Source organism: Eurytemora carolleeae, unplaced genomic scaffold, assembly GCF_000591075.1.
Source record: "Eurytemora carolleeae unplaced genomic scaffold, Eaff_2.0 scaffold1790, whole genome shotgun sequence".
Taxonomy (NCBI): domain Eukaryota; kingdom Metazoa; phylum Arthropoda; class Copepoda; order Calanoida; family Temoridae; genus Eurytemora; species Eurytemora carolleeae.
Window position 1 is genome coordinate 32,956 of NW_019402117.1, and position 14,806 is coordinate 47,761.

At 31.2% G+C, this 14,806-nt stretch overlaps 1 protein-coding gene across 1 annotated transcript; it reads left to right on the forward strand.

The window, feature by feature from the left end:
- Positions 1-3,039: 3,039 nt before the first annotated feature.
- LOC111717899 (uncharacterized) lies at positions 3,040-14,530 on the forward strand (the record flags this gene model as incomplete). The annotated part of the gene is made up of 12 exons (XM_023493362.1): positions 3,040-3,257; positions 4,858-4,917; positions 5,613-5,707; positions 6,046-6,152; positions 6,829-6,929; positions 7,122-7,749; positions 8,915-8,979; positions 9,461-9,556; positions 10,967-11,004; positions 11,554-11,579; positions 12,536-12,588; positions 14,478-14,530. Coding segments are annotated over exons 1-12 (1,502 nt in total), but the record flags the coding sequence as incomplete, so codon positions are not given.
- Between the last annotated feature and the right edge of the window lie 276 nt (positions 14,531-14,806).

Genomic DNA, 14,806 nt, shown 5'->3' on the forward strand with positions numbered 1-14,806 from the left:
GCACAAATTTTAAAAGACCGCTGAAGGGTTCATTTTTAAAGTTTTAAAGCCTATAGAGATATAAAAAAGTTGGCATTAAATTATCATGAAAATATTTAAATATCCTCATTAACATTAAACATGTCTGACAACCTCTATCAAAATAAGTGCATTAATGGTTTTAAATTGAAAAACTTCATAAACTGAGTAAGTCATGGTTTGAGGGAAACTCTAAAGCCAACATCAGTTATTAAAAAGAATTAAGCATTCTTGTCAAAACTCAAAAGGACTTTAACCATAATTACTAACTTATCAATGCGTTTACGCTTTAAAGGATTCTAATTATCTCCTAGTTATTAAAAATACCATGTTTTGGATTTGCTTGAGTTTTGTGGAAAGACGAAAAGTAAAGAGATTATTTGAAGATTTCTAAATATATGAATATCAGACATAAATCTTGTTTTGTCTTTTACTAGTTTTATCCTTTTCTTTTACATAAACTATAAAAAATAGAATTCAAAACTCTTGCCGATGAAAGAGTGAAAAAAGCCGTAATAACTCAGACGGAATGAATTTCATACTTAAACCCTGTATCCACCCCAGAGAGGTAAGTACTTAAAGGGACTGTAAACGTAATTTCAAGTGACCCAAATTAAAGATATGGAGGCTTGATTCACTTTTGAAGCAAAGAAAGTTTTGTCTGATCAAGAGTGCGCGATATATCTATATTGAATCTTTAAAAAGAAGTACTGTGACTGTGAGCGTAATTTCAAGTGACCCTTCATGCGAAGATGGCAATGCCCGATTCACAACTGTACCCTCTTCCTCAGATAAAGTATGAATTATATCAATGTTTATAATTTTAAAACTGTTTTTTTTCAATTGTGCTTTCCCTAGAACAGTAACTATCACATTTTTACTATAGAAAACATTGAAGAACTATCAAAATTAAACAATTTAAAGTTAGAAAAACAACGATATTCTCTCCTGGGTAACGAGGGCCTATAGCTGGATTGTTCTCTCCTCGTTAGTTTTTTTCCGTTCCGTTCTTTGCATGTGTTAATGATCAAGAACGGTTTCCGCCGTTCGTTAACGGTGGTTAATCTGTAACGATAGATGATTGTTACCGATGTTTAATCTTTTATGATGTTGATATCTTATTAAAAATGGTCAGTTAGGGGTTGGCGAAACTTGCTAAAGTCGGAAGGTATGGAGACTATATGCAGATATAAACTTGCTAAAGTCGGAAGGTATGGAGACTATATGCAGATATAAACTTGCTAAAGTCGGAAGGTATGGAGACTATATGCAGATATAAACTTGCTAAAGTCGATGGAGACTATATGCAGATATAAACTTGCTAAAGTCGGAAGGTATGGAGACTATATGCAGATATAAAGAAACTAAGTTTTTCCCAAAAGCTGAAAATTTCTAATCTAATTTTTAATTTCTCATTTCTAATCTAATTTCTAATCTAATTTTTAATTTCTCATTTCTAATCTAATTTCTAATCTAATTTTTAATTTCTCATTTCATATCTCTGCAACATTATCATTTTTTGTTTATTTAAAATAGTTCCCTAAAATGAAGTAGAATCTTAATGTGTAATGTCTGTTAAACTAAAACTTAAAGTGTATTTTTTTTAAACCTTAAATCCGTTTCTCAATTAGCAGATTATTTAGATTTTAAGTTTAAAGCTAAAAGCCACAACACGATTTTTTTATATTACGAGAAACCCCATTTATTATTCTTAAATAAGTGAGAAATGTGACAAGCAATTAACTATTGCGACAGGCAGCAAAGGATAAAAATTATATTAAATAATAGGTTGTTTAGGACCCACGAAAGCTTTTTTAAGTTTCAGGGTGAGTCGAAAATAAGAGTGATTAGCGGCGTTTGAAGCAAAATTGAACCTTTTTTGTGCAAATCTCCTAAATGGTATTTTTTCAATATTATTGAATAAAAAAATTTTATTTTTTTTGGTACTCAACGGTCTAGAGGTGCACAAAAAAAGTACAATTTGCACCAGACGCCGCTAATCATACTTTTATTTGAATCACCCTGTACATAAAATAAATTAAAAACTGAAATTCTAAATAAAATTGTGTTTAAATCACTGAAAAGTAACCTTGCTTGCCGCCACCTATGGACACAGCAGTCCAACAAGAAAGTGGCGGCTACATATTCAACCAATCAGATGTCGAAGTGTCTCCCACAGTGGTGATTTATTGCTTTCAATGTCGAAACCACTTTTTACAAAATGTTCAGAAAAAACGTTGCATCTAGAAACTTTTCAGGTTTAACTATTGGCAGGCTAATAAACTGACAGACAACAGACAAAATTACATGCTGACAAACAGACGAAAGACTTACAGACACAGAACAGACGTTCAGGCTGTCGGCCAAAGAAAGACTATCTGACGTAAATGATCAAGCTTACAAAGATACGAAATACTGACAAACACAGGAGAGAGACTTACAGAGACAGGACAGACTCACGGGTGAAAGACTAACAGACACAAGACAGGCGTAAAGACTGACAATGAGACGAAAGACTAACAGTAAACAGACACAGGACAGATTCAGGGTCTGAAAGACAGACGAAAAACTAACAGACATAAGACATACGTAGTATGTACAGGCTCGAAAAAGTGATGAAAAACCGATGGACACAGAACAGACTCACAAGAATATAAACGAAAGACTAAAACTAACAGTAAAACACATATTAAATACTAACAGACAAAAAACAGAGGTAATGGTTTACTAACAGACATACAATAAACTGATAGACTTATAACATAACTAACACGATAGATTAACATATATATACCGGACAGAAAGAAATACTGATGAATAAAAATGAAAAAAAAACTATACATATATCGTATTCACAACAAGTAAAGTTTTTAAAGGCAAATTTCGTTTCAAATATGAAAGAAAAATTAAATATTTTGTTAAAATACTAATTTAATAGCATAGATTGAATTTCAGACTATTTTATTTTTTATTTAAAAATTTCATATTATTATGAAAGTTGTGAAGAAACCCTGTTTTCAAACAAAACTTGCGGATTTCAGAATGTGCAAACATGCGCAATGCCCCGTTTTCCTATGGATTGGAGCTCTCGGGACACACCCTGGGGGCGTTCCCAGGCTTGGGGTACGCCCCCGACTCGGGTTAAGGGGCCTGGGACCCATCCAGTGACACAAGGACATGCGGGCCCCTCGGTCCCCGCCTCCTGGACTAATCTTGTTTACAAATTCGGTGATTTCCAGGGAAACAAACCTTGCTTAATTTTTGACCAAAAACGTTTAAACTCATTTTTCACAATTTACTAATTATATTAAAGCAAGAAATATTTACCATTTTAAAAATAAAAGATTGATATGTAAAAAATATAATTTTTGAATTTTAGAGTTGGCCATTATTTACATTACAAAAACATTAACTAAAACCTTCCTTAAAATTAAATTTTCTAATCCTTATCTCTTTGCAACCTAATGTACATCTTTGATATTTCAAACCATAAAATCTGTTTGATTATAAAGTGAAAGTTTGAAATATCAAGATTTCCACTGTCAGGTTGCAAACATTAGGGATAAGTAAATTAAAGTTTGAGACTAGGGTCAGTTCATTTTATATATTAATTCCTTCATTCTAAAATTTTAAAAATTTTAAAAATCAGAAGAATCCAACATGATTTAAAACAAAAAATAAATCATGTAAAAACCCAAAATGAAAGATGAACAACATTATTTTCGAAATTTGATCAATTTTTCAGTTTTAATAGAAAACGTATCTAATAAATGTAATAAAAGTAATTACAACGTAAAAACTCTTTTTAAGTTTTATTCTCAAAACTTGGTATTCAATTTAAACTTTTAAATATGATATATATTTTTAATTAAAACATTTAAACCAACATTTTTTTTTCTTGTTTTGATAATCTTTTAGGCTTTAATTTGAATGTTATCAGCATTATGTCATTAAATGTTAAAGGGAATATAGCTAGACGAATGTTAAAGGGAATATAGCTAGACGAATGTTAAAGGGAATATAGCTAGACGAATGTTAAAGGGAATATAGCTAAACGAATGTTAAAGGGAATATAGCTAAACGAATGTTAAAGGGAATATAGCTAGACGAATGTTAAAGGAAATATAGCTAGACGAATGTTAAAGGAAATATAGCTAGACGAATGTTAAAGGGAATATAGCTAAACGAATGTTAAAGGAAATATAGCTAGACGAATGTTAAAGGGAATACAGCTAGACGAATGTTAAAGGAAATATAGTTAGACGAATGTTAAAGGGAATATAGCTAAACGAATGTTAAAGGGAATATAGCTAGACGAATGTTAAAAGGAATAAAGCTAGACGAATGTTAAAGGGAATATAGCTAGACGAATGTTAAAGAGAATATAGCTAGACGAATGTTAAATGTTAAAGGGAATATAGCTAGACGAATGATAAAGGGAATATAGCTAAACGAATATTAAATGTTAAAGGGAATATAGCTAGACGAATATTAAAGGGACTATAGCTAGACGAATGACCAATTCACAAAAGTAACCTTAAAATTTTTGTTTGATCAAGTATGATTAAGATATCCATGTTTGTTTTTCAAAACTGATTATTTTTAATTGTGGTTTCTCTGCAAAAGTTTGACTGCAGAAACAATGGGGAACACTTTTCAGAAATAGAAATACAGCCATATATATATCCACCATATTATTGATTATATGCGAAGGTTTCCTATAGGAAACGTAATGAGTCTGCCAGGCATGATGCCCCTCTTTAAATTATATCAACAGTCTCTTGATGCTGAAGATTTAATTAATTTTCTAATTGTATATTGAAGTTTGGTTTGGTTTAGTCTACTCTTACCCATCTGGTAGAAGTACATCAGGACATGTGCCAGTGTGAAAATACCCAGGTATACTTTTANCTATTTCCAACTGATGGTTTCTTAAAACATAGAAAAAAACAAAAAACGAAACGATCGCTTTTAACAAGAATCGGTTTTCAAAATTTAAAAAAAGAATTAATAGTTTTTTTTCTAATTTGTCGCTTCTTTAACAAAGGTAAGTATTTTTTTAATTTTTACTATCGTTAACGATTCTTACTAACGTTTGTGTCGTTTTTTCCAGGAAAATATCGAGTAGTTTTAACTCTTTGCGCGTTTTTTTCAGGAAAATATCAAGTAGTTTTAACTCTTTGCGCGTTTTTATGTACTAAAGCGACTAGGACCACGTCTCATCATCAAACCATTAGCCTACCTAACCTATTCTAAGATATAATACAAATCCTTAGATCAGAAAAACCATAGGTGAAAAAACACTAGGGTGAGTTTCCTTTAGGTCGGATTAACGGTCACATATATATTAAACAAATATGTATGATGATATCCATACACATAAAATATTTAAAAACCGAACTTTTTTCAGTAAAACTAATCATCGTTTCGGTATTGGATTTAAAAGTTCAAAATTAACAGTTGGTTAGTTTTAATCCTTTTTTTCGTTAGGTTTCGAAAATAAAAACAAAACGCAAACGATCGCTTTTTGTTCGCAATGCCCATCCTTACTCACACACACGAGTACAAATTTGTTAAATGAAAATTTTATAAAGGATGAGGGTTTAACTAGAGCCTGGTCAGGGAAAAAGTTTCATTTTCTTCAAATTCAGAAAACCTCCGGTCTCTTTCTCCAGGAGTTCTTAGAAAGGTATTTTCTTAAAGGGAAAGATTAATAAAGTGACACAAAAAGCATCCATAATTTTTTTAGTTTTAATAAAGAAAATAAAAAAAACTTTAAAATTTTGTAATATAAAGAGAGTATGGTGTTTTTTTATTTATTTGTTCTGAGTCTGTTTGAGTTTTTTCAAAATAACTCAACAATTTAAGTAAGCTATTTCATTCGACGATTTCTAAACTTAAAAATTTGAAATAAATCAAAATTGTTAATATTTCATTTTTCTGTTTTCCTTAAATACAATTTGAAGATGAATAAAGAACGTCTTTCATAAGTTATCTATAAATACATGTTTGACTTTTTTCATTTAGGGCTCTTCGTGTACTTGTATCCTGTGACTTAAGCAACGTAAAACCAATCTCGGATGCTGAATTCTGGTCCCAGGTTCACACAGTAAATCCTGTACAGTCTGTACAAGGTAACTAAATTGTTAACATATTTTTTAAATTAATATATTTTAAATTTTAAAAGAAATATCTACTAATCTTTTAATATGTGCAAATGGAGATCGTTAAGTTTTAAAACATTTTTTAGAGATTTTATAGATTTGTTGTCAAGTTACCAAAATAATTGCACTTTTTCCATTCCAAAGCATCCTTTTGCCAGCATAGCTTTATTTTTATTTTTATATTTAACCTGATTTTAGGAAACTATATTGCAATATCAGCGCCTATTCTAATGTTAGCAAGATACATAAAAATTCTAGTAAAGAACTATCATCAATATGACATTAGCTTCATTTAATACATTTGAAATTATTTCAAATGTATTAAATGATTTTAAAAAAATTGAAATGAAAAATATGTTTATTTGTGTTGTTTGTTGGCTTATTTGTTGTATTCAAAAAACATAAAAACGGCTGAACCGATCGGGTTAAAATACCACATGACTCCAGGGCAGGTGTCTGGCTGGTCATGAAATAATTTTGCAAAGAAAAAAAATCACGATTTTTGAATTTTTTTTTTTAGATTTATGAAAATATCTGGAAAAATCTGCAAGATTTTTACAACTACTTAAAAATGGCAATATCTGAACTATAAAACTGTTTATATAAAAAGCTAGGCGTGAATCACCCTGAAAGCTTAATGTTTTAGAATACACTACTGGAGCCAACAGCTTAGAAGATGATCTTGAGGAAATCAACCATCTTATTGCTGAAGATCTGAAAACTGAAAAAGAGAGATCCTCCTGGCAGGTATATACTATGATCATCAAAACAACACTTTTTTCTTGAAAACTAGATATGATGCTACAATTAATAAAGCAGAAACCCAAAACTGCATAATAATTAACAAAACAGAATCTCAAATATAAAATATTTTATTTACTACGCTTCAAAATTTACCCAAAATATCTTTAGATACCCTTTATATTGATATGTTTTTAGAATATACAGATGAGTACAGATCTTGGTTCTTCGGAAAGGAATACAGCAATTCCAACTCTAAGTAGTAGAACTGAAATCCCCAATATTCAACTAAGGCAATCTGAAAACATTGTTTCACATCCAGGCCATTCACAAGATAAAGAAATTATTTTACAATCCAGAGGAAATGGTAGTCAAACAGAACAGATTTCTTCGGTACGGGGTTACTCTGGCTCTACTGTGCAGAATAATGCAGGGCATCTACCAGTATCTGCCTTCAGTCTTCACGGATTGAACCCTCAAAGCTCAAAACCCCAAGGAGGGGTTTTAGGATCTCCGAGCAGCTCCAGAACATTGCCAAGACTTCAGAGACCTCCAGAATTAAATGAAACTGCTACGCACCATACTAGTCTTGTCCAGAACTCCCAGACAGCATCAATACCTCAATCTTTAGCTCCAACAACAGTTCCAAGATTAACTTCACATCCACAGAATACGATACAAAGCTGTTCATCCTCGTCCTTGCTCCTAACCCCATTGAACGTATCACTGCCCGTAATGCCGGTTAAGACAGCAACTAACCCTTCTTGTCACCAACCTCACTTATCTCAAGATATTGGAAATATTCAAGAAAGGCATCCTAAACCAGGTGGAGAATAAAGGTTTTGATAAAGCTACTTTTTCTTCTCTCTAACATTTTTTTACATTAAAAAAAAACATACAATCTATACCCACTTTTTCTTCTTTTTTACAACCTGAAAGTATAACTTTTTATTTAATTTTCTATCTGCTCATCATTGAATTAGTTTTGATTTTAAGTGACAGAAAATTTAAATTCTTTATGTGATCAAAGTGGAGAAGATGTCATCGTTCTTTTAGCTTGAAACGTGCTCCATTCTAACACTTCCTACTGAGCTATGGCAAGAAATTAGTAAGTTAGTGTTATATAGGAGAATTAATTAAAAAAACAGTTTTAAAAAATTCACGGGTATCTTGTTCATGCTTGATCAGAAAAGGGTAAAAAAGATACCAATGTACATCGGACAAAACGGTGCGGGTCCGTCCTAGTATACGATTTTTGGACCTACCCCCCCCCCCCGCTCCCTTTCCTATCAATGTTGTACATGACCTTTAATCTTAAGTTATTTTGTATTATTTAGGGTTAGGTTAGGTTAAGACAATTTCTGGGCCGACCGCTGCGGCTAGGACAGGCTAGGGGGCCGAGCGCTGTGGCCACTGGTTAGGTTAAGTTAAAACACTTTCTGTAAGATCCATGTACATTGATAGGAGGGGCTGGGGCGAGGGGGGGTCCAAAAATTGTTCTCCAGGAAATTATCAACGGTGCCACTAAATAAAGGGGAGTCATTTTTGAAATCACATCTTCAGTCCCTTTAAAAGTTTTGGTCTATTATTTGCGGATTCTAATATTTGCGTTGTCTGGTATTTGCTCACATTTAGCTGTAAGCCTCACAAGCTTTAAAAGGAATAGAATAGAATTGGGAAGATTAAAACCCCGGTCGGTTATTATATATTGTACTGCACTGTACTGTACTGTACTGTACTGTACTGTACTGTACTGCAGACGTATATATGTAATAAATGCTGTTTGAACATACCTATATTCAATGCGGTTTACATTGTCTAAGGATCTAACTGCGTTAATCCTTAACTACGTAAAACTTGTAATTCCACTAGACTAGGTACGTATTGTGATTAGAATATTGTTTGGCCGGCTATACACAACATATATATATATGTATATGAATGTCTTGTTTTATTTTATAGATAAATATTTATTTTTGTTTTCCATAAAGGTTCATCTCGATTTCATGAAACGGATTCAAGAACAGGCGTATTAGAGTCGGAACAAGAGAAAAAGGTAACAATCACAGATCATGCAGATATTATAAGGGGAGGATAATATACTGTACCGTCGTTTAAAATCTTTTTCTCGAGGCAACCGTTTGGTAAAGAAACCAAATGAATAGCTGGAAGTAGTTGAACTACATAGAGTAAGTTGAACCGCTTCAACTTGAACCGACGGGCACAAGGAAGTGGCTTAACTGGGTCATTGTAGTTCAATCACTTTTCGCTTTTAATTAAATTAAATCCCACACCCATGTTGCAAAGATCGATTTAATATAATAGTTTTTACGAACAATGAGTTCCATAACGTTAAGAAACAAATAATGAGATGGTAATGAAAACTAACTAAAATAATTATCATGTCTCAAAGAAACGAAAAATATTTAAAAGAAACGATTTGGGTCCAAAAAGTCAAAATTTGATAATGGTTTAACAAAAATATTTTGAATAAATATATTTAATAAAAAATGTTCCATATCTTGATTTATATTAAGGATAAGCATATGGCTCCAATCGATAGCAGTGGAGTTTCCCTGGCTGCTGGTCTTCGCTGGTTTTGTAAACTCTGCTCAAGAGTTCATAACTCTAAGGTGAGAACTAGGGTTTCCAGTGGAAGCAAATTTGCTTGCGTATTTTGAAAACTTTTGCTCAAAATCCCGCATTTTTGAGCAAAAATTAATTTTTCAGAAGCAAGCGCAATTCCGCGAAAAAATAATATTGCAACTGCAACAAAATCTTGCAAAATAAAACATTTTACAACGTTTAAATCTCTGCTTCAAAAATTACCGTACAGAATCCACCGTCATTTTTTCCCTCGCAATTTAGACCAGTTTTACACAATTTGTGTCAATTTTTTCGCAGTTTGTTTCGCAAAATGGGCTCAGTTACATTTCATATAGTTTTACATCAAATAATTCCACACCCTATAACACCGTTTCCTATTAGGTTACATTTCCTATAAGGTTACATTTCTTATTAGGGTACCTTTCCTATTAGGTTACATTTCCTATTAGGTTAAATTTCCTATTAGGCTACATTTCTTATCAGTTACATTTCCTATTAGGTTAAATTTTCAATTAGGTAACATTTCCTATTAGGTTACATTTCCTATTAGGTCACATTTCCTATTAGGTTACATGTCCTATTAGGTTACATTTCTTATCAGTTACATTTCCTATTAGGATACATTTCCTATTAGGTTACATTTCCTATTAGGTTACATTTCCTATAAAGTTACACTTCCTATAATAACACGTTCTATAGTAACACTTCCAATAGTTACATTTGCATGCAGAATTTGTGCTCAACGATTTTCCATTCCTCTAATAACCCTATAGTAAGAGAATATTGAACCGAAACATAGCATTTTGCTGATATTAGGTAAGGCGTGGGGAAAGTTTAAGGACGGTACAGTGTTAATAAATGGTTTATCTATGTGGAAGACATATAATTGGAGAAATTAAACATTCCCGACCGTTGATATAAGTTCATTTCATGCATTATATTTAAAATCTTAGTTTGTAGCACTGTCCACTAAACGCTTCTATGTTTGCGGTCAGTGTACTGCAAATTAAGCCAGAACACACTGAAAGTTTAGTTAAGAATGTTTTACACTTTTTCCTTTTTGTGAAAAGTTTTGGTTTGAAAAATGTTCAAATCTGTCAATTTACAAAAAAAGAAGAACTTCTTTTACTAAAGAAAAACAACACTCTCACCTCAATCTTACAGAAAATAGCATTTTTGAAAAGCAAACATTTCAGTGAAATAAAGTAAACAAAGTCTGGTCCTTTTAAAAATACAAATAAATCTTTTCTTTTCAATATCAAAAACATTAATATAAATACACTTGACTTTTAGTAAACTAAGCTAGGTAAATAAACAAGTTTGTAAATTTAGTTTTAAAAATGACCAGATGATTTTGTGTTAAAATTTTTGGGTAATATCGATACATTTGCTAGTTTTAATCAAATGACAATCAAATTTAAGATTTAATTTTTAAGGTGGATTGTCAGCATTATGCTTCTCTTCATAAACCAAGGAATAACAATCTTCATAGTTTTTCTTTTTTTTAAATTTAAAACTTAAAACATGACATCGATTATTTTAATTGAGAGAGAATCAGTGTATTACTTTAGATTTATTTTTAGTTAACTTTGATTATGATTACTTTGTAAAAAATACTGTAAAGCAAAAATTCTTTAAAACTATTGTGTACTTAATCACTCATGGTCACTTTGAGGTAAATTTTATAGTAAACGTGCTAAAAAGTAATCATCGTGCTTTAATGTTAAATAAGCTGTATTTCATAGCACGGTGCTATAAAGTTGTATTGGTTTCCGGATTTTCTTAAACAAATTTCAAGAAAAAAAGTTCAATTTAAATCTTTAAAAAAGATTGAAATTAACTTTTATTTACTTTTGAACCTTCTCGATAAAGAAAACATTTCTGTCCAAAAACTTGTTAGCATGCAAACTAAAATAATAGTGATTATCAACAGTGCACTCTTTCTCTTGAAATGAAGAGAACAAATACAACTGTTTTAAAAATACATTATTTTTCCTTTATCAAATTAAAAGATTTGTTATAGGGAGATTATCCTGAACACAGATTTAGGTAAGAATGTCATGGGCGGACACAGGAATTTACCGAAGGAACTCGGCTCTCGTTAAGAGCTGGTCATTACGTATTCAGCAAAAACCTCTAATTTATGTCATGTAAGGTTTGGCTGCTTCAGATGTTTTTAGAGAGATGTGTCTACTGTCTAAGTCGTGATAATTTTGTGTGAAAGTTTTGAAATCTGACCAAAAACCAACCATTTTCACGTCTTCTGTGTGAACTCTGGAAATGTACGCAATCGGCAGATTTGCAGAATTGGTTCAGTACAGTTTAATAACATAAACGTGAACAGTAATAAAATAAAATCTTAATAATTTTATGCAATCTACTTAAAACAATGTTCATAAAATAAGAATATAAGATTTATGTAGATTTTAAATGTGACGAAGAAAAATTAGTATCTTTGATATTTGCCATACTGCTTTGCGATTAAATTATATTTGTAACTATAGTAACACCAATTTAAATGTTTGCAAATGCTAAAATTTAAATATAAAAATTAAATTTAAAGATTAAATTTTAAATTTAGATTTAAATTTTTTTAAATTTTAAATTTAAATTAATGCAATTTTCATCTTAAAAAACCTTGCGTATATTTTATAATACAGTTTTAATCGTTCTTAAGCATAAAGTTAGTATAATAAAAGATAAAAAATATATTTTTACAAAAGCCTTTTTTTAGTGGAAAAAAAGTATTCTTTTTTTGGAAAATGAGTCAATTTAAAACACATTCAAATATCAAAATACATTTATGTAGTCTATTTTCATCATTTAAACATGGGGATATGCGCATTTTAAAAGAATATTGTGATAACACCAACCCCCTCCCCACCCCCAACATGACCCCCTAAAATGCGCCACTGTGAGGGGGTTAGACCTGAAAGCTGCCCCCCCCCCCTTACTATATTATCTTTATTAGAGAATAAAGAAAAACCGTAAATATTATTATTTAGAAACTGGTATTCCTGATGTTCTTGAAAATAAGCCTGGTGGAATTTTCACAAAGGTAAAATAAGATGTCGTGACATTTCAAAAAAAACATTTTGATAGATGGACATTTTATAGACTGGACATTTCCTTAGGTAGGATATATTTCATAGACAGAATATTTCATAGATAGGAATTTTCAAAGATAGGGCATTTCGTAAAAAGACATTTCGTAGAAAGACATTTTATAGACAGAACATTTGATAGACAGGATATTTTAGAGATGAAATTTCATGGACATGACATTTCGTAATAAGACATTTCGTAGAAAGACATTTTATAGACAGGATATTTCAAAGATAGGAAATGTCATAGACAGGGCATTTCGTAAAAAGTAATTTCGTAGAAAGACATTTTATATACAGGACGTTTTATTGACCTAACATTTCATAGACAGAACATTTAATAGACATGACATTTCAAAGATAAGACATTTCATACACAGGACATTTTATAGAATTGACATTTCAAAGACATTCATGCATAAAAGTCTTCCTGTAAAATGTCCCATCGGTAGAATAACGGAAATTCACAAGCAAATTACTTTAATTAAAGGGAGAGACCGGCTAGACATGATAGTTGAACTAGTGCACTATCGTAGACTGCAGGAATATTTTAGGATTCATATTAGACCTATTAGACGTTTCTACGGTTTATAATTGTTCAGCAAGAGGGCAAATTCAATCTTTAAAATCCTCATGGATTGTCCATTCGATCTAAAAGGGATGATTTTGTAAATCGTTTTTTAAATTATTCAATAGCGACCACGATTCTACAGTGGCCTAATCAGTTGTTTAGGAACTGGTTGACAAAATAAAAGTCAACCGTTATTATCGAAAATATGTAATCTAATTCAGTTATTGGTTTCTGCCATGCACCATTGTTCAAAAACATTTTTCGTAGATTTCTTGGACGACATTTGAAGATTTTGAAGAAATTTGCTAACAAATTCATCAAGAATAAGAAAAGAATTGAGTCTTTGCCACAAATTCCGATTTTCTAATACCTATATCTTTACAACCAGATGATGTAAACCTTTGATATTTCAAACTTAAATTATTTTATCCATCAAAATTCACAATTTTAAATATCTAAAGTCTAGGACATTTGGTTGTAAAGATATATATGGATTAATTATCAGAGTTTGTAACACAAACTCAATTCCTTTAGTATAATGATTAGAAATATATTATTCTAACATTGATTTATTGACAAATTTCTATTGAGAAATTTCAGAATAGCTTAATATGATACATACAATAAGTTTAAAATATCTTTTTTAACTGCAAATTCAGATATTCTTTGTTAAACGTCAGAGAGACGTCACTTTCAATCCCATCTGCATGTTAAATAAAGTTTTTATCATTAAGCTTTCGACACAACTTTCAATTGTGATTAAAAAACATATCATGGATAAACCCATCTTAAAACTAAAACTTATATTTTGACATTCATTTTTTTGTTTTCGTTTGTGAGAATCTATATTGATAAGCATGCTCAAAAGAATGAATGCAATAAAATATTTTCATTATTTTTACAAATATGTTGATTGTGAATATTCAGTGATAATCTAATATTCTGACAACTCTTTATTAATCATCAGTCCAATTCTATTGGTGTTGGGAATTTTCCCAAAGACATTTTCACAAGTTGCAACTACCCAAGTGACAATTTCTCAAAGGTTAGGTTAGGCCTTCTGAGGCGACGCAGGTTGTATTAGGGGTGGGGCGAGCGCTGTGGCTAGGATGAGCTAGGGGGCCGAATGCTGCGGCAAGGGCAGACTTTGGTAATTGACGCTTGTGAAATCGCACATTTGGGAAGTTGCCACTTGGTAAAATACCATTGGGAAGTTGCCGATTGGGAAAATGCCTTTAAGAAAGTACCTAACATCTTTCTATTTACCCCTAGGTTGGTGTTAGAGCATTTACTAGATTTGGTCCTATTCTTGGGAAACAAACAAGGTAAAAAATAAAAGCTTGGGATAAGATTTAATCAAGTAGTTGAAGTATTAAAATATTAACATACTTGACATATTGATGATATTATAAGTGTGTACAATTTGAAAATAAAAAGGTCAAATTTATGCAAAATTACTCGAACAACTTTGTGACCAAATTACTATGATGAGAAAAAAACAATTTATTTAGAATTTAAATCTTGCTCTTTTCCATATCTTTTTGGAAATAGCAGTTATATGATGAATAAACTTACAAGACTTTTACTTTAATTTGACCTGA